This window comes from Dendrobates tinctorius, unplaced genomic scaffold (assembly GCF_039654945.1).
Source record: "Dendrobates tinctorius isolate UK_male_01 unplaced genomic scaffold, ASM3965494v1 ptg000034l, whole genome shotgun sequence".
NCBI lineage: Eukaryota > Metazoa > Chordata > Amphibia > Anura > Dendrobatidae > Dendrobates > Dendrobates tinctorius.
Window position 1 is genome coordinate 10,281,448 of NW_027361702.1, and position 22,689 is coordinate 10,304,136.

A 22,689-nucleotide genomic window follows, 5' to 3' on the forward strand; every position below is an offset into this window, starting at 1 on the left:
ATTGTCACAATTCACATGTATGACTAAAGAGGACAGTCTTACCCATCATAAAGTACACTCCCTGAGGAAGCAACATCAACCATTTTTCGAAATGCACGTTGGGGTTCTTTTCTGCATCTTTGGCAGCCTGGCTGGGTGTACTTTATGATGGGTAAGACAGTCCACACATTCCAGACACACAACACGCTGCCACCATTCACAAAAGGAAACGGGACGATAAGCCCCAAAATACACGCTACTATCCGACAATCAAAAGGACAGACACTCTCCAAAAGGCTATAGATTCTTTACAGAATCCAAGGTCCAACCTTATTAAAGTTTTAAGCTTCAATGTAAAAACAGTGCTTACAAAAAAATAAAAAAGTAAAAAGGAACAAAATAAAGTGGCATACAAATATGCAAAACAGTTACAACATAAAAAGCAATAACAGAAAATTCCTAAATATTTCAATATATAGATACTTTTTTGTTTTCTGAGGGTAGACGAATGAAGGAACACACACAGACTTGGCTGACATGTGTACCTCTCGAGTGTTTAGTTTTTTATTTCCTCAGGTCTGGACTTAAGTTTCCAAGACGAAAGATATTTTAAGGTCTGTAACTGGACAGTGAGTTAATACTGGGGCAAGTACAAAGAACATTAAATAGCTACATTTCTTGTATCCCGCACACCACTATAGGCCGTTGAGGGCGTGTGAAGTTTGGATAACGTTTCTGTTCTGACTACATAACTAGGCTTTGAGTGTGGGGCTCTTGAGACACCATATCTATGGCTGAATCTATGTACCAGTACTCACACAAACAGATTTCATCAGGTAGCTTGACTTGACTGCAGAGGCATATATGAAGATTCCAGAAGAAAGTTAATTTTATTATCTGAGCTCTTGTAGTTATGCACAATTACAGTTGGTAAAAAAAGATAACTCTGTACCAGAAGAGATGCAAGACATGAGCTTCTTAACATGGCTGATATATACAGAGAAAGAGGAATAAGGGAGAGATGTTACACACAGTGCAGGAAAGACTAAGTGGAACATGAAGGGATGAGGGGAAGGGAGCCCAACTCTAGGAAAGGGGGAAGTGGAGACCCCTAGGCAGATCTAAAGTCACCCTCTCTGCCCTAAACGTCCCTATATAGGTTCTGCACCTACTACCCAGCAGGAAACTAATTCCCGCCTGACTCTGGCAATAAGCCCTCCTTAGGGAATAACGTTGTGTGCACTAGTTGATCCCCTCTACCACTAAAGATAGCTGAGATAGATGAACAAGGGGAACACTTATCTTGGGTAGACTCAGAGATGTAACACAGACGTCCTCCAGCAACACCAAAGAGGAAGATAGCCGACTGCTCTAGCTCCAAGCCTCAACAGGGAAATATCAACCAAGATTCCTAAGTCGTGAGACATGACAGTCCAAGGTTATACCAACCAGGCTTAGGTGTTAAGAATGATACTCTCCTTACACAAAGCGCTAACCCCCTGGCTTTGGGTTCCTATTAACCTCTTGGCCTGGAATTATAATAAATGTCCAAAGATTTGATGTTATTACATTTTCCCTTACATTCATTACATTTTCCCTTACATTCTTCTATATTATTATAGCATGAACAATGGTCAGTGCTTGTTGCATTATTACAGGTTATAGGAACGAGGCAGAACAAACTTATGTAATCTTTTATGAAGTAACATTGGTAAGTACTGCACAATATTGATTTCTACACACGACTTGAGTTACACAGGATGAACGCTGAGAGTACAGTTTACACATAAAGTTACAGTACACATCATTTATGCACTAACACTGCATTACATTTTTCTAGTAATTCTTTATAATAATTTAATTGCTTAATTCCTAATTGCACAAATACAAAAAAAAGAATGGGGTGATTGAATCCTTTTAACATATTTACAGTGGGGAAAAAAAGTATTTAGTCAGCCACCAATTATGCAAGTTCTCCCACTTAAAAAGATAAGAGAGGCATGTAATTGACTTCATAGGTAGACCACAATTATGAGAGTCACAATGAGAAAACAAATCCAGAAAATCACCTTGTCTGATTTGGCAAGATTTATTTTTCAAATTATGGTGGAAAATAAGTATTTGGTCATTAACAAAAGTTCATCTCAATATTTTGTTATTAGTGTTGAGCATTCCGATACCGCAAGTATCGGGTATCGGCCGATACTTGCTGTATCGGAATTCCGATACCGACTTCCGATATTTTTTCAATATCGGAATTCGGCATCGGAATCGGAAGTTCAGTTGATTGACGGCCTGACGTCATCATGATGCGCGGTGTGTGCGCATCATGATGCGCCGTCATTTCGGGCCTTCCGGGGGTCTCTGCCGGCCTGCCGGGGGGCTGTGCCGGCCTGCCGGGGGGCTGTGTGGACTGCCCGGGGTCTGTACCGGCCTGCCGGGGGGCTGTGCCGGCCTGCCGGTGGTCTGTGCACCCTGTGGGGGTCTGTACCGGCCTGCCGGGGGGCTGTGCCGGCCTGCCGGGGGGCTGTGCTGATGTCCGGGGGTCTGTGCAAGCATCGTCCGATGGGACTACAAGTCCCATCGGGCGATGCCTGCTACCATGACAGTGATTGACACATTAGCCAATGATGGGACAGTAGTAGTCCCATCATCCGGCTAATGTGTTAAATGTTAAAAAAAAAAAAAAAAAAAAAAATACTACATACATACTACATGCATGCTACATACATACTACATGCTACATACATACTACATATATACTACATACATACTACATACATGCTACATACATACTACATGCATGCTACATACATACTACATGCTACATACATACTACATGCATGCTACATACATACTACATATATACTACATACATACTACATACATGCTACATACATACTGCATGCTACATACATACTACATACATACTACATACATACTACATGCATGCTACATACATACTACATATATACTACATGCATGCTACATACATACTACATGCTACATACATACTACATATATACTACATACATACTACATACATGCTACATACATACTGCATGCTACATACATACTACATACATACTACATGCATGCTACATACATACTACATGCATGCTACATACATACTACATGCATGCTACATGCATGCTACATACATACTACATGCTACATACATACCACATACATACTACATACATACTACATGCTACATATATACTACATGCATGCTACATACATACTACATGCTACATACATACCACATACATACTACATACATACTACATACATACTACATGCTACATACATACTACATATATACTACATGCATGCTACATACATACTACATGCTACATACATACCACATACATACTACATACATGCTACATATATACTACATGCATGCTACATACATACTACATATATACTACATGCATGCTACATACATACTACATGCTACATGCATGCTACATACATACTACATACATACTACATGCTACATACATACCACATATATACTACATACATACAATACATTCATACAATACATACATAGACATACAGTACATATAACATAGAGTAACATACTTACCAATACTTGTCACATTGTTCCCCGAAGCCATTGTCTTTTCCGGAATAAATATTAACATAACAAACCACAAAAATACTCACCCACGATCCGAAGCAGTCCACGAGTGTGTCCCACGACGATCTTGGGTAGAGAACTGCAGCATCAGATGATGCTGCCGTTCTCTACGGGCTGCAGGAATCCAATGACGGAAGGTAGGTATCCTTCCGCACAGTATTCATCCGCCACTTAAAAAAAAAAAAGTCCCTAGTCTCACTTTATGTCATTGCTGCGTGGGCATTTCCCACACAGCAATGGCATAAAGTGAGACTAGGGACTTTTTTTTTTTTTAAGTGGCGGAGGAATACAGTGCGGAAGGATACCTACCTTCCGTCATTGGATTCCTGCAGCCCGTAGAGAACGGCAGCAACAGCTGATGCTGCAGTTCTCTACCCAAGATCGTCGTGGGACACACTCGTGGACTGCTTCGGATCGTGGGTGAGTATTTTTGTGGTTTGTTATGTTAATATTTATTCCGGAAAAGACAATGGCTTCGGGGAACAATGTGACAAGTATTGGTAAGTATGTTACTCTATGTTATATGTACTGTATGTCTATGTATGTATTGTATGAATGTATTGTATGTATGTAGTATATATGTGGTATGTATGTAGCATGTAGTATGTATGTAGTATGTATGTAGCATGCATGTAGCATGCAGTATGTATGTAGCATGCATGTAGTATATATGTAGTATGTATGTGGTATGTATGTAGCATGTAGTATGTATGTAGCATGCATGTAGTATATATGTAGTATGTATGTAGCATGTAGTATGTATGTAGCATGCATGTAGTATATATGTAGTATGTATGTAGCATGTAGTATGTATGTAGCATGCATGTAGTATGTATGTAGCATGCATGTAGTATGTATATGGTATGTATGTAGCATGTAGTATGTATGTAGCATGCATGTAGTATATATGTGTTATGTATGTGGTATGTATGTAGCATGCATGTAGCATGCATGTAGTATGTATGTAGTATGTATGTAGTATATATGTAGTATGTATGTAGCATGTAGTATGTATGTAGTATGTATGTAGCATGCATGTAGCATGCAGTATGTATGTAGCATGCATGTTGTATATATGTAGTATGTATGTAGCATGTAGTATGTAGCATGCATGTAGTATATATGTAGTATGTAGCATGTAGTATGTATGTAGCATGCATGTAGTATATATGTGTTATGTATGTAGCATGTAGCATGCATGTAGCATGCATGTAGTATGTATGTAGTATATATGTGGTATGTATGTAGCATGCAGTATGTATGTAGCATGCATGTAGTATATATGTAGTATGTATGTTGCATGTAGTATTTATGTAGTATGAATGTAGCATGTATGTAGTATGTAGTATGAATGTAGCATGTATGTAGTATGCATGTTGTATGTATGTAGCATGTAATTTTTTTTTTTTTTTTTTTACATTTAACACATTAGCCGGATGATGGGACTACTACTGTCCCATCATTGGCTAATGTGTCAATCACTGTCATGGTAGCAGGCATCGCCCGATGGGACTTGTAGTCCCATCGGACGATGCCGGCACAGCCCCCCGGCAGGCCGGCACAGCCCCCCGGAGCCTGCACAGCCCCCCGGCAGGCCGGCACAGCCCCCCGGCAGGCCGGCACAGCCCCCCCGGAGCCTGCACAGACCACCGGCAGGCCGGCACAGACCACCGGAGCCTGCACAGACCCCCTGGCAGGCCGGCACAGCCCCCCGAAAGGCCCGTACAGACCCCAGAGAGGCTGTACAAGGGCAGGAAAGGGTTTTTCTTATTCCGATACCGGAAGTCCCATAGACTTGAATGGGACTTCCGGTATCGGAATCGGCGATACCGATACTTTTTTTAAAGATCGGCCGATACCATCCGATACGATACTTTGAAGTATCGGACGGTATCGCTCAACTCTATTTGTTATATGTCCTTTGTTGGCAATGATAGAGGTCAAACATTTTCTGTAAGTCTTCACAAAGTTGACACACACTGTTGGTGGTATGTTGGCCCATTCCTCCATGCAGATCTCCTCTAGAGCAGTGATGTTTTGGGCCTGTCGCTGGGCAACACAGACTTTCAAATCCCTCCAAAGGTTTTCTATGGCGTTAAGATTTGGAGACTGGCTAGGTCACTCCAGGACCTTCATATGTTTCTTCCGAAGCCACGCCTTTGTGGCACTGGTGGTGTGCTTGGGATCATTATCATGCTGAAGACCAATCCACGTTTCATCTTCAATGCCCTTCCTGATGGAAGGAGGTTTGCACTCAAAATCTCACGATACATGGCCCCATTCATTCTTTCATGTACATGGATCAGTTGTCCTGGTCCCTTTGCAGAGAAACAGCCCCAAAGCATGATGTTGCCACCCCCATGCTTCACATTAGGTATGGTGTTCTTTGGATGCAACTCAGCATTCATTCTCCTCCAAATACGATGAGTTTTGTTTCTAACAAACAGTTCTACTTTGGTTTCATCAGGCCATATGACATTCTCCCAATACTCTTCTGGATAATCCAAATGCTCGCTAGAAAACTTCAGATGGGCCCGGACATGTACTGGCTTAAGCAGGGAGACACATCTGGCACTGCAGGATCTGAGTCCCTGGTGGCGTAGTGTGTTAATGATGGTAGCCTTTGGTACAGTGGTTCCAGCTCTATGCAGGTCATTCACTAGGTCCCCCTGTGTGGTTCTGGGATTTTTTCTCACCGTTCTTGTGATCATTTTGACCCCACGGAATGAGATCTTGCGTGGAGCCCCAGATCGAGGGACATTATCAGTGGTCTTGTATGTCTTCTATTTTCCTATTATTGCTCCCACAGGTGATTTCATCACACCAAGCTGCTTGCCTATTGCAGATTCAGTCTTCCTAGCCAGATGCAGGGCTACAATTTTGTTTCTGGTGTCCTTTGACAGCTCTTTGGTCTTCACCATAGTGGAGTTTGAGTGTGACTGCTTGAGGTTGTGGACAGCTGTCTTTTGTACCGATAACAAGGTCAAACAGGGGCCATTACTACAGGTAATGAGTGGAGGACAGAGGGGCCTCTTAAAGAAGAAGTTACAGGTCTGTGAGAGCCAGAAATCTTGCATGTTTTAGGTGACCAAATACTTATTTTCCGCCATAATTTGAAAAATAAGTCTTGCCAAATCAGACAAGGTGATTTTCTGGATTTGTTTTCTCATTTTGACTCTCATAGTTGTGGTCTACCTATGATGTCAATTACAGGCCTCTCTCATCTTTTTAAGTGATAGAACTTGCACAATTGGTGGTTGACTAACTGCTTTTTATCCCCACTGCATATTGCAGTGGTGGGGTGCATTGGAATTTTTTTTTAAAGCTGTTACGGTGCTTTAAAAAGTAATCTACAGTGCCCTGGCTTAGTTTACAAAATTGAACAACTTATTTTTAGCCATGGACCTATACAAACATTAATAAACCAGTTGCCATGATTGTGATTATTAGTCTCAAATGACTACGACACTGGTGTGATGAGCTACTTTAGTCACTATTACTGTTGGCGTCTTGCATGGGTAATCAGTTGTTGGCACCTTTCCTAAATAGTGGATAAATAACTTTGGTCCAACCCTGTGATGCTCATTCAAACTCACCTCTGGTAAGTAACAGGTGTGTGCAATATGAAAATCACACCTGACACTAGATAAGAAGGGGAGAAGTTGACTCAATCTTCGCATTTTGTCTCTGTGTGTGTCACACTAAGTATGGAGAACAGAAAGAGGAGAAGAGAACTGTCTGAGGACTTGAGAACCAAAATTGTTGAAACATATCAACAATCTCAAGATTACTAGTCCATCTTCAGAGATCTTGATGTTCCCTTGTCCATGGTGCACAACATAACTAAGAGGTTTACAACCCATGGCACGTTAGCTAATCTCCATTTACATGGATGGAGAGAAAAAATGCTGAAAGGTTGCAAAGCAGAATAGTCCGGATGGTGGATAAGCAGCCCCAATCAAGTTTCAAAGAAATATAAGATGTTCAGTAGGATCGGGGTGCATCAGTGTCAGCGAAAACTATCCGTCAACATGTGAATGAAATTAAACACTATGGCAAGAGACGCAGGAAGACCCCACTGCTGACACACAGACATATAAAGCTAGACTTCTGTTTGCCAAACTATACCTCAGTAAGCCAAAAAAAAAAATCTTCTGGGAAAGCATCTTGTGGACAAATGAGACCAAGATAGAGCTTTTTGGTAAAGCAAATCATTCTATTTACCAAAAACGGAATGAGGCCTACAAAGAAAAGAACATAGTTCCTACAGTCAAATATGGCAGAGGTTCAAAGATGTTTTGGGGTTATTTTGCTGCCACTGGCAATGTATGCCTTGATTGTGTGCAAGCCATTATGAAATCTGAAGATTAGAAGACTACCAATGGATTTTGTAGAGCCCCGTGTCAGAAATCTGGTTTTGCGTCCTAGCTTATGGGACTTCCAGCAACACAATGACCCCAAACATCCTTCACGAAGCCCCCCAGAAATGGAATTAAATAAAGTTCTGGAGAGTTCTGATGTGGCAGCAATGAGTCCGGATCTAAATCACATTGATCACCTGTGGAAAGATCTTAAAATTTCTGTTGGGAGAAGGCGCCTTCAAATATGAGAGACCTGAAGCAGTTTGCAAAAGAAGACGAGTGCTCCACAATTCCAGGTGAGAGGTGTAAGAAGCTTGTTGATGGTCCTATGAAGTGATTGATTGCAGTTATTTATTCCAAAGTGTGTCCAACCAAATATTAAGTTGTGGGTGTCATCAATTTTGTGCAGCCCATTTTGGTTTTTTTTGTGATATTATATTCTATTTTCCTTTTTTTCTCTATTTTTTTGTGTTGTTCCAATACACATAAAGGATATAAACGTGTATACAAAAGATGCTTAAGTGCAATAATTTTCTGGGAGAAATACTTAATTTTCTGGAACAATTTCAAGGGTGGCAACACTTTAGGCCTTTTTTTAATATTGTTTTATGTAGCAATTTTAATACACTATTCTTAAACATAGGCTTAACTCAAGCATTAACCCTAGCTGTAACTTCGCTAACCATACCCTAACCCTTAGTGTTATAAAAGGTATAATAATTTAAAAGTAGTACTTGGTAAAGAATGAAGCCTGAATCGTGCAGTACAGCACAAATGATTCAATTCTGAGTTTGTTCATTAACCGCTGAACTTGTTATCTTTGCTGCTGCCTATGCGGAACACAGAAGTGGATGACATGGTAGCCTTTCCCCCTTTCTGACAACCATCTACTCATTTTCTAATCCCTGTCTCACCTGCTCCCCATGTCCAGAAACTAGCGCACCCCCGCAGAAATCTTACATTTACACGCTTTCCGACAGCCGCTATACTCCACATCTTCACTCCATGACACAGATAATACCGTTTTCTACAACACCACACTGGCAGCAGCTATTGACTCGGTCACCCCTCTCCTGCATGGCAGAGTGTGATGAATCCATAGACAACCCTGGCACAACAACCTCACTTAAAAGCTTCAGCAAGTGTCCAGTGTTGCAGAGCAACGCTGGAAGAAAATACACTGGCAAGAAGACTTCACTGCATTCAAAACACTAACTTTCACATGCAAATTGGCCCTCACCTCTGCAGAACAGGTCTATTTCACAACACTTCTATCTTCTTTATCCCACAACCCCAAACAGCTATTCAGCACTTTTAATACCCTCCACTGCCCCCTCCGACTTCCCTCATGTCTACAGAAGTCATCGCCCCACATTTCAAAAATAAGGTCACCCAAGCAAGGAAAATCTTTACTGATCATTTGTAACAGACCACTATCCTTCTGCTCACCATCACTGAAGGAGTGCTCACTTATCTCTGTAAATAGCACATCATCACTTGTGCACTTGACCCCATCCCACCTCCTCCTCAACCTCTCCATCACATTTATCCCAGGCCTAACCCATCTTTTCAACCTATCGCTAACCTTTGGTACTTTCCCTTCTGTTTTCAAACATACCACAATCACTCCTAGTCCGAAGTAGACATCCCTCGACCTCTGCGTCCAGCTGTCGTCCCAAATCGCTGCTCCCTTTCGCCTCCAAACCCATCAAACAGCATCAATTTCTCATCTAGCTCACTCTTTGATGACTTACAATCTGGCTTCTGTCCTCACCACTCTACCGAAACTGCCCCGACCAAAATTACCAATGACTTACTGCCAAAGCTAACAGATAATTCTCTCTGCTCCTCCTTCTAGACCTGTTCTCTACCTTTACCACAGTCAACCATTCCCTACTGCTAGAAATCCTCCCTTGTTTGGTTTTAAAGACCTTGCCGTCGCCTGGATCTCCTCAGATGTCTCCGACCACGCATTTAGCATCTCCCACTCCCACAACATCTTCTCATTTCACCCTCTCTTTGTTGGTGTCCCTGGGACAGCTTATAAAGTCCCATGGCTTCCAGTATCATTTACACCCTGATGATACTCTGATCTACCTCTCTGGCCCAGACGTCACCTTTCTGCTGTCCAGAATCCCAGAGTGTCTATCAGCTATATCCTCCTTCACCACACCACGTTTCCTAAAGCTCAATGTGGACAAAACTGAACTCATCATCTTTCCTCCATCTGACCTAACACCCCTACCTGATCTCTCCATTACAATAAATTACATCACACTTTCCCCTGTACTGCAAATCCACTGCCTCGGAGTAACCCTTGACTCTGCCCTATCCTTCAAATTGTAATCCAAACTCTTTCCACCTCTTGCCACCTCCAACTCAAAAATATTTACAGAATCTGTTGTTTCCTCAATACCCTGAATCAACTAAAATGTAAGTGCATGCCCTCATCATCTCCCTCCTGGACTACTGCAATATCCTCCTCTGTGGCCTCCCTGCTAACACTGTCGCTTCTCCCCAGTCCGTCCTTAACTCTGCTGCCCAACTAATTCACCTCTCCCCATTCTTTTCCTCCACTTCTCCCCTCTGCAAATCCCTTCATTGGCTCCCATTTCCCCCAATGTATCCAGTTTAAACTATTAACACTGACCTACAAAGCCGTCCATAATCTGCCTGCTCACCATGTCTCTGAACTAATCTTCCATTACTTTCCAAAACAAAATCTCTGTCCACTCAAGACCTTCTTCTCTCTTCCACACTCATTTATTCCTCACCCAGTCGCCTCCAAGATGTCTTCCGAGTATCCCCCATATACTGAAATTCTGTGTCCCAACACATCTGATTATACACCAGTTTTGGAACTTTCAGATGAAACTTGGTAACCCATGTCTTCGATAAATCCTACAGCCTGCAATAATCCCGGCGCCACCTCACCACCACCGGAGCTGCCGCAACCTCCCAGCCTATTGTCTGCTTTCCCATTATCCAGTAGAATGTAAGGGTCCTCTTCCATCTGTACCGCTCTGTCATTGCTAGTTCACTGTAATTTATATCTGTATTTTGTATGTGACCCATCCTCATGTACAATACTAGGAAATCAATGGTGCTCTAAAAAGAAATAGTGATAACAAACTCATCGGCTGCTCTCTTCATAGGCAGCCCGGGGCAACTTCTCCAGTGGCCTTCTCCATGCTGCCCCACTTATTACTAGCCAATACAATATGCTAATTATATAGCTATGGTCAGTGGGACAGTAGCTGAAATAAAGAAAGCACAGCTGTTTAATTTGTGAGGATTGTTACTTGGGGGGTAAAGAATACAAGTCTTTAAAGTGGACCTATAACTTTCCATAAATGTGGAATGTATGTCCCTGGTCTTAATGTCACTGTTCTCCTAAATATTTTTTTGTCCTTGATCTTCTCTGTTCTTTACATATGGCTCCCTCTTTTTTGTATTGTGAATTTAGTTTAGTTAGCCAAGGAGGCATGATCCTCATGAAGACACTCACCAAGAAGAGGTAAGGATTATGCCCCTTCGGAAAACAGAACTAGATTTATGTACAAGGAAGAGGTGGCCACATCTCAGGAACACAGGCACAGGAACAAAAAAAACAGTACCAGATTCAGGAAAACAGTGGAACTAAGACTAACTAAAACAATTACTTATTAATGGCAAGTGACAGGTCCTCAATAATTCCTTCCCTTGTTAGATTTCAATTTATGGAGCAGATGTCAGGATAAATCCTTTACATCAATGAAAGGGTTAACAAAATTAACCATTTGAAGCATTTGTACTAGTTACAGTCAGTGTCCCAAAACACAAATCAGTTGGTTTGTTGAATGTTCAGTTGACAAAAGTTAATTGTATTTAATGGGAATTGAGTAGCTTCAGAACGTTACAAGCTGTGCGAAATAGTTATTACCATACTGTCACGCCGTTCTGTTTGTATTTGATTGTCAGCGTGACAATGCATGTTTTTTGCTTTAACCCCTTACTCCTTTCCCCCTAATTGAGCTGGGATACTGCTGGCTTTTACCTGTGTGGAGCCTGCTCAGTTCTCTGCTCTGCTGCTCTGCTGCACATGTGGTATTAGGTCTTTGCTCTGCTGCTTGACATTCACATGTGCGGTCCCTGGTCGCCGCTGTGGAAGCTGTCAGTGGGTTGTGAGGTCATTTGCAGCTGGTGCATGACTTTCCACGTGTGTCTAGGCTTGCAGACGATGCCAGGTGCTCTAAGCTGCAGTTCCTGCACTGATTGTGCTGCAATGGTTTCTGTGTGTGCTTAAGGTGTGCGCGGCCACACCGCCCCTGCTTTTATCAGGGTTAGTGTGTGTACTTGAAATGCTGTCCCCAGCCAATTGCTGAGGGGCAGCTCCTTTATAAACTTACTCTGGCCTATGGGCAGGGCCAGAGCTACTCACAAAGCTCCTGGACTTTGCCATGTATGTCTCGTGTCTGTGGACCTCGTCTGTCTCAGTTATGGTACCAAATTCCCTGCCTTGATTCCTGCTTTGTCCTGTTCCCTTGCCCTGCCATGGAGGCGGTATATCCGGGCCTGAATCCCTGATCCTGTACCTGTCATGTACCTGACCCCGTCTAAATTCGCCCTGGCCTGGAGGCGGTGTATCCAGGCTTGAATCCTTGATCCTGTACCTATCCCTTACCCGACTATGTCTGAACTGTATGCTGTGTTATGTTCCTGGAATCCCTCTGTGTTTGGAGCCCCACACCCAGTGACTCTGAGACTCTTGCAACCGGTGTTCCTGCTGAGCATCTATTATGCTGTGCTCTGACTACCATGCGGTTCTAGCTCCATACAGGCCCAGCAATCCTGCGGTGTTAGTACCATCACGCTTGAGTTCCTTCCTAGGTCCGATGCCTGGAGCCTGACGACCGCAGTCTGGAACCTGATGACCGCTGCCTGGAGCCTAGAGCTGGATGACTGCGGTGGTGCCTGTAGGTCATGTTGGATGTCCAGAACCAAACGACTCCTGTCTGATGTCTGCCGGTGACTCTGATGTCCTGTGGGTGACCCTGATGTCCTGCCTGCGTCTGGATGACCTCGTGTATCCTGATGTCCTGATGACCTCATGTGTCCTGATGTCCTGATGACCTCGTGTGTCCTGATGTCCTGATGACCTTGTGTGTCCTGATGTCCTGATGACCTCGTGTGTTCTGGTTTGGTCTATGTACTGTGACTTTGCTTTAAGTAAACTTTACTTTATTTATACCTGAAGTTGTGCGGTGTCATCAAGTCCTACGTGTTCTTGTCCACATGCTCAGCTGCCCCAGAATCCCAGTCGCTGCCCTTCCCTAGTTCGGGTAGGCCTGGGTCCCCCTCTGTGGTATAGAGGGTCCATATTGCATCCCAGGGGGATGCCCGCCCCCTCGCCATCGGCGTGGAGGCGCCTGCTGGGCCGTGTCTGCGGCCGCAGTCGTGACACATACTTTATCCAAATGTTTCGAGAAGGCTTCTTACCTAACCAGAGGCGAATGGTAAGAGATAAAATATACGGGCCTGTATGACTGCCTTGTGTCAGTAGAAGTGTGGATATCTTGCTCTAAGGTTTGATGCTCTTAGTGACGGATCTGGTACAGTTACGTTAGGAGACCCGTTGGTTAGGCGATTATTCACATACTGCTCAGAATAAAACAAACCTAGTAAAAAGGAAAATGAAATTACTGATGTTGAGACAAAGCTGGAACTTATAAAATGTCACCTTATCTTAAAGCCTAAAAAATGGTAGCCATCAAATAGTTCCAGTTCTTACCGAGACTTGTCAAAAATGTGGACACTTTGTGTGGTAACATCAAAAGCTTCAGCATGTCATGTCAATTCTGAGATGATAAAATAGAGTTTATCAGTGATTGATAAATTTTCAATCTAGAAACATAGAAGGTACAGAAAATAGAGCAATAGATCCTTGTTTTGGTGAGCGCAGCCGGAAAACGTATGACTTTTGTTTAGACGGCATAATACATACTATTTTGTGTCCTCTTGTTTGATGTTTTAAGTCTAGATGGTCCAATACTTTTTTCATTGCAGTTTGACAAAGGTGAAGAGAGAACACAAGCTCAAGACTACACATTTTTCACATTTAGATGAACACATACTGTACATACGTTCTGATGAAGAGAAAATGACTGCATCAGAATGCACTTGTACACCACAGCTTGGGCCGAGATCCTATGGCAAATGCTGGGACCGGAGTTAAAGGCAATCCTTCCATGTTACTTCATAGATGACATAGTCATTAGTAACTGTGTCATTTAATGAGTTGACAGAAGAAGACTTCTCCCTCTGTCAACTCATTCTGCGCCCCATGATGCTGTTGCGTGGTGTCAAATGGTTGCTATGGCAACTAGAGGCCTATCAATGCAGAGGATAAGCTAATACACTGCAGTACTTAAAAGTGTTGTCCGGTCTTCTGATAAAAGTCTGCCGTCACGTGCAGACTTCTGAATCTTAGGGTGCCGTTACACTAAACGAAGCACCAGCGATCCCGACAACGTTATGGATCGCTGATGCATCGCTAAGTGGTTGCTAGTGAGCTGCCACACAGGCAGATCTCACCAGCGACATAGCAGGGGTCGGGGGTCGCTACTTACCTGTCAGACGTGGCGATCCTGACGTCCTCTCGCCCGCGTCCACGCGTCGGAAGGAAGGAAGCCCAGCAGGAAGCACTGCTGCACAGGAAGCCCAGCAGGAAGCGCCCGACGAGAAATGGTCCAGGACGTTCTCGCGCGATCAGCGATAACCAGCGGGGGAGCCGGTCGGAGATAAGAATCACACATAGCGATATCGCTAGCAATATCGCTGCTACGTCACAAAACCAGTGACATTACAGCGATATTGCTAGAGATATTGCTATGTGTAACGGACCCTTTAGGCCCCTTTCACACATCAGTTTTTTGCTATCAGTCGCAATTCGTAGAATGCCGCTGGATCTGTTTTTTTTTCTCATTGACTTGTATTAGCAACGGATTGCAATGAAATTCTTTGTCCGTCGGACGGGAACAATGGACATAGGAACGTTTTTTGTCTACGTCGAAAAATCGGACAGCGACGAATCCATCGCTGTCCGATTTTTGCTAGAATGGAAGCCTATGGGCGCAGGATCCGTTGTAATCCGTCAAATGACAGAATCCGGCGATTTAAACTGAGCATGCTCAGACACTGTCTGCCGGGGCTGTGCGGGGGTCTGCGGGCTGTCTGGGGGTCTGCCGGGGCTGTGTGGGGGGTCCAGGGGTATGCAGGGGTCTGCCGGGGCTGTGCGGGGGTCTGCCGGGGCTGTGCGGGGTTCTGCGTGTGTTTGTATACAGGCATCATCCAATGGAACTACAAGTCCCATACGGCTATGCCTGCTACAGTGACAGTGATTGACACATTAGCCAATGACGGGACAGTAGTAGTCCCATCATTCGGCTAATGTGTTGAATGTAAAAAAAACCACACACATATATAGTTCATACTCACCATCTACGCCTAATCCTTGAAGCCCTCGCTCATCTGAAAAAAATTAAAATAATATACAAACAATATACTCCCTGCGTCCGACATAATCCAATTAATACGATTGTCCCACGACGATCTCCTGTGGAGAGCTGTCACATCTTGGGACAATCGTTATTAATGGGATTACGTCAGACACGGAGTATATTGTTGGTTTGTTTTTTTAATTTTTTTGCAGGTGATCGATGGCTTCGAATGGGTTAGGCGTACAATAAAAAATATGAAAAACTGTCGTGTTTTATTTCATTAAAATACTTTATTGTTATGGGTGTGTGTGTTTTTTAACCCTTTCTTACTATAAGATTAATAATGGATAGGCGTCTTATTGACGCTTCTCCATTATTAACTTGGCTTAATGTCATCTTCCAATAGCAAGGTGACATTAATCCCTTATTACCCCATATGCCACCGCTACACGGCAGTTGGAAGAGAGGGGCTAAGTGCCAGAATTGGCGCATCGTACAGATTCGCCGTTTCTGGGGAGACTGCGGGCTGGTATTTGAAGCCGGGGAGGGGGACAATATCCATTGCCCCTTCCTAGGCTATGAATATCAGCCTGCAGCTGTCTGCGTAGCCTTTCTGGCTATAAAATATAGGGAGATCCCATCCCATGTCATTTCTTTTTTGGGGTCCCCTATTTTAATAGCCAGTAAAGGCTATATAGACAGCTGCGGGCTGATATTCATAGCCTGGGAAGGGGCCATGGGTATTGCCCACACCAGGCCACAAATACCAGCCCGCTACCAGTCCGCTAGTCGGATCCGTCGAAAAAACGGATCCGTCGCATCAGTTTTTCACAATCTGCGACCGATCCGTCGAGCTGACGGATAGTGACGATGGCAAAAAACTGATGTGTGAAAGGGGCCTTAGCTGTAAGCAGTGCGCATGCTGTCAGGATCCTATGGTATTGCCAGTGAGAACAGGCCGTCATCTGGTCAGAAGTGAACGATTTGTATACTTCTGATCACATTCTGACCAGATGTGTCTGGCTTCTAACGGCACAAATGAATTCAGAGAAGCCGAGCACATCTAGTGACATACTTGTGGTCAAGTGACTGCCCGGGCTCACTGGCAATGCTGGTGAATCCTGAGAATGTGCGCACTGCATGTCAGAATTCAGAAATATGGGGTCACATAGAATGAATGCAGACCTTTATCAGAAACCTGAGCAACTCCTTTAAGCAGAGGTGTAGGTAGTCGTTCAGTTCAGAGGGGCAAAACGTCTGAGTGGGGCCCTAACCAGGCTTACAAGTACAGTGGCGGACCCTAATAGTGGGTATAGGGGAACCTCAACAAATGACCGTGCTGTTACTGAACATAAATCACTCTGCAAAGACCAGCACTGATATTACCGCCATATAGTGGTAGATATTTGTCCTTCAGAACATGTAAAAGAATACAGTAGAGTTACAGATAGTGTCTTATAGTTGACATCTTTTCTGATGGAGCCTTTCGTTTTTCCCATATTTTCCATCTTGCCCAGACCGACACGACAACTGCTCAATCTCCAAATTGAGTTTACAGCAACGACATCTGACTTCTCACATTTCCTGCACCGTCCCATCTATTCCCAGCATGCACAAACTCCTCACCCTGCTGATGCCCGAGTACTGAGCCGCTTCTGCCGTATGTGCCCCTATTACTGCACCTGCTGTGCGCCACAAAAACAGCGCTCCTCATATAATGCCGCCACTGTGCCACCTACATAGTAATAATGCCTCCTTTGTACCTTCTACATGGTAAAATTGCCCCCTAGAAAATATTAATGATATGTTCAAATGCCCTAGCAAACAGTGTCCACATTTTGCCCCCTAGAAAATAATAATGCCCCCAGTGTGCCCCTGTAGGGAGGAGGGCCCCCGCAGAGTGTCCTTGCCAGAACCAGGGGGACCGCCATCTAGGTTCCTAAGGAAACTACCCGGGGGGCGAAGGAGGAAGGTGGACGGCTGAGAGTGACAGAACAGCAAGGGGAGAGGTGAGTATAAAAGGGGCAGGGAGTGCGCAGGGGAGTCAGTTAACAGCACGGCAGACACAGAGCAAGAGACTGTGGGGGCATGAGAGAGCCATAGCGACAAACAGTGACCAGAGAGGAGGCCAACAGCAGAGGGGAGATTTACAGCGGCCTTCGGGTAGGAGACATAGAGCTTACCGACGAGACTGTCACTTCACTCCGATCCGGAGTCACGACCTGCCCACAGTCATCCGCGGCCGTTGCCGCTGTGCTCAAGCCCGTTGCGGCCTGTCCGCTGCCTCTCGCGGAAGCTGCCGCCTCACTCCAGTCCGCGGATGCAGCCTGCCTGCTGCCGCCCGCGGACGCTGCCACTCCGCTTCAGCCCGCGGTTGCGGCCTGTCCATCACCTCCCGCAGCTGCCATCACCCCACTGCAGCCGGCAGTTGGAGCCGGCTCCCCGCTAACAGAGAGACTCTTTGCACAGCCCCAGGCCGTGCACGTGGCCTACCAACCGCCACTCCTCGCAACTGCGACACACGCCGGCTTGGAGACGAGTCTCCCTTAACCCGCTAACAAGCGGAGCCCTGCTGCCTTCCCAGGGGGCTACCTCATCAAAGGACTCACCTAGGGCCTGTTGTGCCCCTACTCCTCTTGGGCGTTGGAGTGCCCGAAGACTACGCCAGATATTCAGCAGCTGGGCCCAGCGGCTGCGACGCCAAAGCAGCTTCTTCAGAGATGCAGAGGGACGCCAGAACGGATAAGTGTTCACTAAAGTAACTAAGGACCCGTAGTCGGCCACACCGCGGCCCTATAGTAACCGGCCTTTGCCGGGTTAGTCGTGTTCTCTTCTATAGTGTTTGGCTGAAGTGAGTCCCTGCGAGGACAATTGCTGTTTACTGTAATTTGTTTTGGTTGCTTAGCATAGCCCTAGCGGCTCCCATTTATAAAAGTTGCTTTCCAAAGTACAACTCAGTCTCACGTCTTGTCACTGCATCCTGTGTACCTGCTATTACCACACCCCCCTAACAATCATTAACAAATGAAAACAAGACACTTTGTAATATATCTTATCAGAGAAATCTGCTTCTTTCTCCTCCTGGATAGATAATTAAGTCTCAAATTTCTCAAAAATCTGTATTCAGTGAAGACAAATTGTAAAATTAGTGAGACAGAAGATTGTGGCTACTACTGATAAGATCCTAAGTAGAGGGGGGAGTTCTACCTCAGCTTCTTCCTCCTCTTCACATCTTCCCTCTCCATAGAATCTTATCAGTAACAGCTGTTATATCCGATCTCAGTAATGTAATATTCTGTCTTCACTGAATACAGATTTTACCCGGGAAATGAAAGATCAGTCGACACGGAGAAAGAAGCCGATTTCTGCGATTCAATTAATTTCTTATTTTCATATGTACAATTGATTTATGAAATAAAAATTAAAACGACGGTTCCTCTTTGCATGAGCAGTGCACTTCTTACCCTCGTCCTTAGTTGCATAACCGCGGCCTTTGTTTTCATGACTATACTCACAAATGTGGGTCAAAGCTGACAGATCTGCCGCACACACTGTAGCCCGGGAACTTTTTTCGTTCTGGGTGACACTGCTGTGTAACACCGAGCAGAAGGACAAATACTGTCTGTAATCTGCCTGGATGTAGAATACTGTTAGGATTCCTTGCAATATTATGTATAATGCTTTTCCTACAGATAAGGGGTTTACAATCCTTTTATAGCGCATTATGATTGTGATAAGGTGATTGTGGAATAATTCCTGTCTGGATGTCAGATGAATAAATTCTACAGAATGTTCAGATGTTGATACACTGTATCATATATTCTTTGTCTTCTCATTTCATTGAAATTATTAGACCTTTAATTGTTTTTTTTATGTTTTATATACAGTAATAAAGAGTTTGCACAGTTCCATATAGCTAGGAATAATGTACAGATAATGAAATTAATTTTCCAGGTTTGCATTAAATTTTGCCAAAGGTTTCTTCTGCTTGAAAACAACAAAATCATCCTTTTTGCTGCCTGTCCCCGACATTGCTTCTGCAATATTTTCCTGCCTACAGTACGTGACTGCTGCAGAAATTACCTAGGCTCATTGATTACTGCTGAGCCCAGTGATTGGCTACTGCTCACACATGTGGGTAATTTTATGAAAAACTGGACAACCGCTTTTAGGCCAGCACTTTAAAGGGCATGTGTCAGTAGGATCAATCCTCCTAAGCAGTGTATATGACATACAGGTTATAAAGATTTGGATAAAATGAAACATTGATATTTGCGATCCAATGTCTTATTCCAGAGAAATGCACATTTTTCTTAATATGTAAATGAACTGATAGGATCTATGGGCTGGGCGTAGATCTCTCTTAGAATCTGCCTCAAAAGATTAATATAAATTAAAGTGGGTGTTACCAGTGTGAGACATATAATGACTGACTGTCTGCTTTTCTGATCTACATGTCTCACACTGGAAATCCCCCCTTATATTTACAGTAAACTCTGGAGGTAGATTCTCAAAGAGAGATATGTCCAGCCACTGGCCAGCAGAAAGATAGATGCTGGGGAGCAGTTTGCTTTTAAAGAATGAAGATGAATCGAACCATTTAACACCTTTTCTCATAAAAAAAACATTAAAGTGTAACTGTGATTTCAGGATACCTTGCTGCAGAATGTCTGTGTCTGCCTCTAGCTCCTCCTACTTCAGGAGAACTTGCTGCAAAATGTTTGTGTCTGCCTGTCGCTCCTCCCGCTTCAGGAGAACTTGCTGCAGAATGTTTGTGTCCGCCTCTCGCTTCTCATAGATTTTTAAAAGCACCAATGCCATCTTTTATTTTAGGTGTGGGAAAATTTGTGTTTGCTAAAGACAAATGTTACATATGAAAGTGAAAGATCAGTGCAGGAGGAGAAAGAACCAAATATCTCTGATATTGTATATTGCAAAGTTGATTGTGCCTTCAATAAATTTAAATAATTTTTTATGTCAGATGTATTTTTTTAATTTGTCAAGTCCCACTGTGTACGAAAAAAATTCAGCTTTTGCAGACGCAAAAACTTGATTTAAACAATAGGTCATTTTCTGATGATACATTCCCTTTAATCAACTATCCTAGTGGCCCAGAGTAGTTTATACAGTGGTGGCCGAGCATGTGTACTACTGCTCCATTCAACGCTATAGGAGACATGAAAATAGGCAAGCACACTCTTTTGACTGCTCCCAGGGGTACACAGGCTTGATTTTATCGATGCCTTTTATTTTTACAACATGTTCGCTTTAAGTAATTACTCACCATTGTTTTCTTTACTTTTTAAGTTAATTGTGGCTATTATTTTTCATAGGTAAAATTCAAGTTCTCAAGTCATGGCTCAGAAGCTAACTCCAGATGATTTGTTTCAAAGACCGACGAGAGACTCAGTCTCATCCCTTGACTCAGACAAGATACCCACAACCGAGACCACTGGAGAGGAATCTTCTGACAGTGAAGGAGAACAGGAGGGTATATCCCACAAACTCATCCGTAAGGTCTCCACATCAGGACAAATTCGAAGTAAGGTAAGAAGAACCAAGAGCATTAAAGTTGCGATTTCTGTGCATAAACAGTATGAATAAGGAGGTTTTCCATTTCTGGGGACATTTCGTTTTATTTGAATGTAAGTATTTAGGGTTAAAAATTATTTTTCAATTTAGCTTTTATTAAAGATTTTGTACCATTTTGCTCTTACATGCTCTTTTTTTCCCCTGCACGTCCAACTTTGAGGTGCTCTATAGTCAAAACTATAACTATAAAAGTTTTATACTCTCCCAATGGACCATCAGAATTAATTCACTGATGTATTCTCAATCAACTCATTCTGCAGCAATGGATGCAACAAGGAGGCTATGGATGGCAAACAATGCAAAAAATGTAATGAAACCTATTTACAAAAACGATTGTTCATATATTTAAGTAAGAAAAAAAATGTCCCTCAAAGGTGGACAACCCCTATAAAAAATGCTTTTCCAAATTAATTTACATAAAAAGCATGGCATCCTCTGGGTTGATCACTCCTCCTTGTTGATTTTTGATACAACAGCTAGAACCAGAACAAGTGGGTTCTAAGAAATATTACAACCTTTAACGTTGGGAGTCCGGAATATAATTTCTAAATACATAAATCTGTTCTGAATGATTGAGTAGCTACAAAAAAATCCCATCTGAGAGACCAGAAATTAAATTCCGAAGGGGCAAAAGCCTAGGTAGACTTTTTCATAGCCATTTTTCCCCTTCCCAACTCATGGGGACCTGGTTGGTTCCTCAGGAAGATGGTAAATTGCTTTAGCTCCAAAGATTATGTAACTTGTCCGTTATTATTAGTTAATAAGACATCTACATGTGTCATCTCAGGACAAATATTCATGGTGAGGGATGATTTGCGGCTCCTTAGTTGTGACCCCTGCACTGTTAAGGAGTGACTGTTGTTTCAATAAATTTTTTCTCCATAAATCAATAGTATAGGTGCAGATAAGAAACTTTATAATGTAGCTTATTAGAGAAGTCCACTTTTTCCACCTTCTGAACTGATCGTTCACTCTCAAAATTCTCAATTCCCAGGAAAAATCAGTTTTCAATGAAGACATATTTTCCCATTACTCAGATAGAAGATGACAGTTGGTGTTTATAAAGTTCTATGAAGAACAGCAGCTGTCTTGCTCCTTCCACTTCCATCTACATAGAATTCTACAAGCGCCAACCACCATCTTCTGTCTCAGTAATGGAAAAACCTGTCTTGACTGAATACAAATTTACAGATTTTACCCCTGAATGAAAGATCAGTCCAGAAGGAGAAATAAGTGAAATTCTCTGATAAGGCATTTTACAGAGTTGCTTATTTTCATGTGTACTATTGATTTATGAAATGAAAATTAAAACAATGATTATTTTTTTAATATTTTGGTTGGACAATTAGAGCACCTCCGAGATGAATAGAAGAACCCATATAGAGACAGAAATAAATCCCCTAAAACATTACTTTTACTTTGGGGTCAAGGTTGGATATAGCGGACAGTATGTGGCATTAGATTGAGCACCTCACCATCGGGACGGGCATAGGGTCAGACCTCACTGAGCAGACACATCACTTAAGACCTTTGCTATTGGGGTGCGATTCCTTGCGATCATGCATCTCATCACACAAGGGACCTGCAGAGTAACTATCCGGTACTATGCAGAGAGCCCATTTCACACTGC

At 43.2% G+C, this 22,689-nt stretch overlaps 1 protein-coding gene across 4 annotated transcripts in view; it reads left to right on the plus strand.

Annotated features, from left to right (window-relative positions):
* The window catches only part of LOC141087528 (diacylglycerol kinase eta-like), a 293,759-nt gene that overhangs the window by 23,219 nt on the left and 247,851 nt on the right, over positions 1 to 22,689 (plus strand). For all 4 annotated transcript variants that reach the window (XM_073573095.1, XM_073573091.1, XM_073573094.1 and 1 more), the window contains exon 2: positions 20,801 to 21,014. In XM_073573095.1, coding sequence (XP_073429196.1) covers positions 20,823 to 21,014 — 192 coding nt within the window. In that variant the 5' untranslated portion in view covers positions 20,801 to 20,822. The remainder of the gene's footprint in view (positions 1 to 20,800; positions 21,015 to 22,689) is intronic.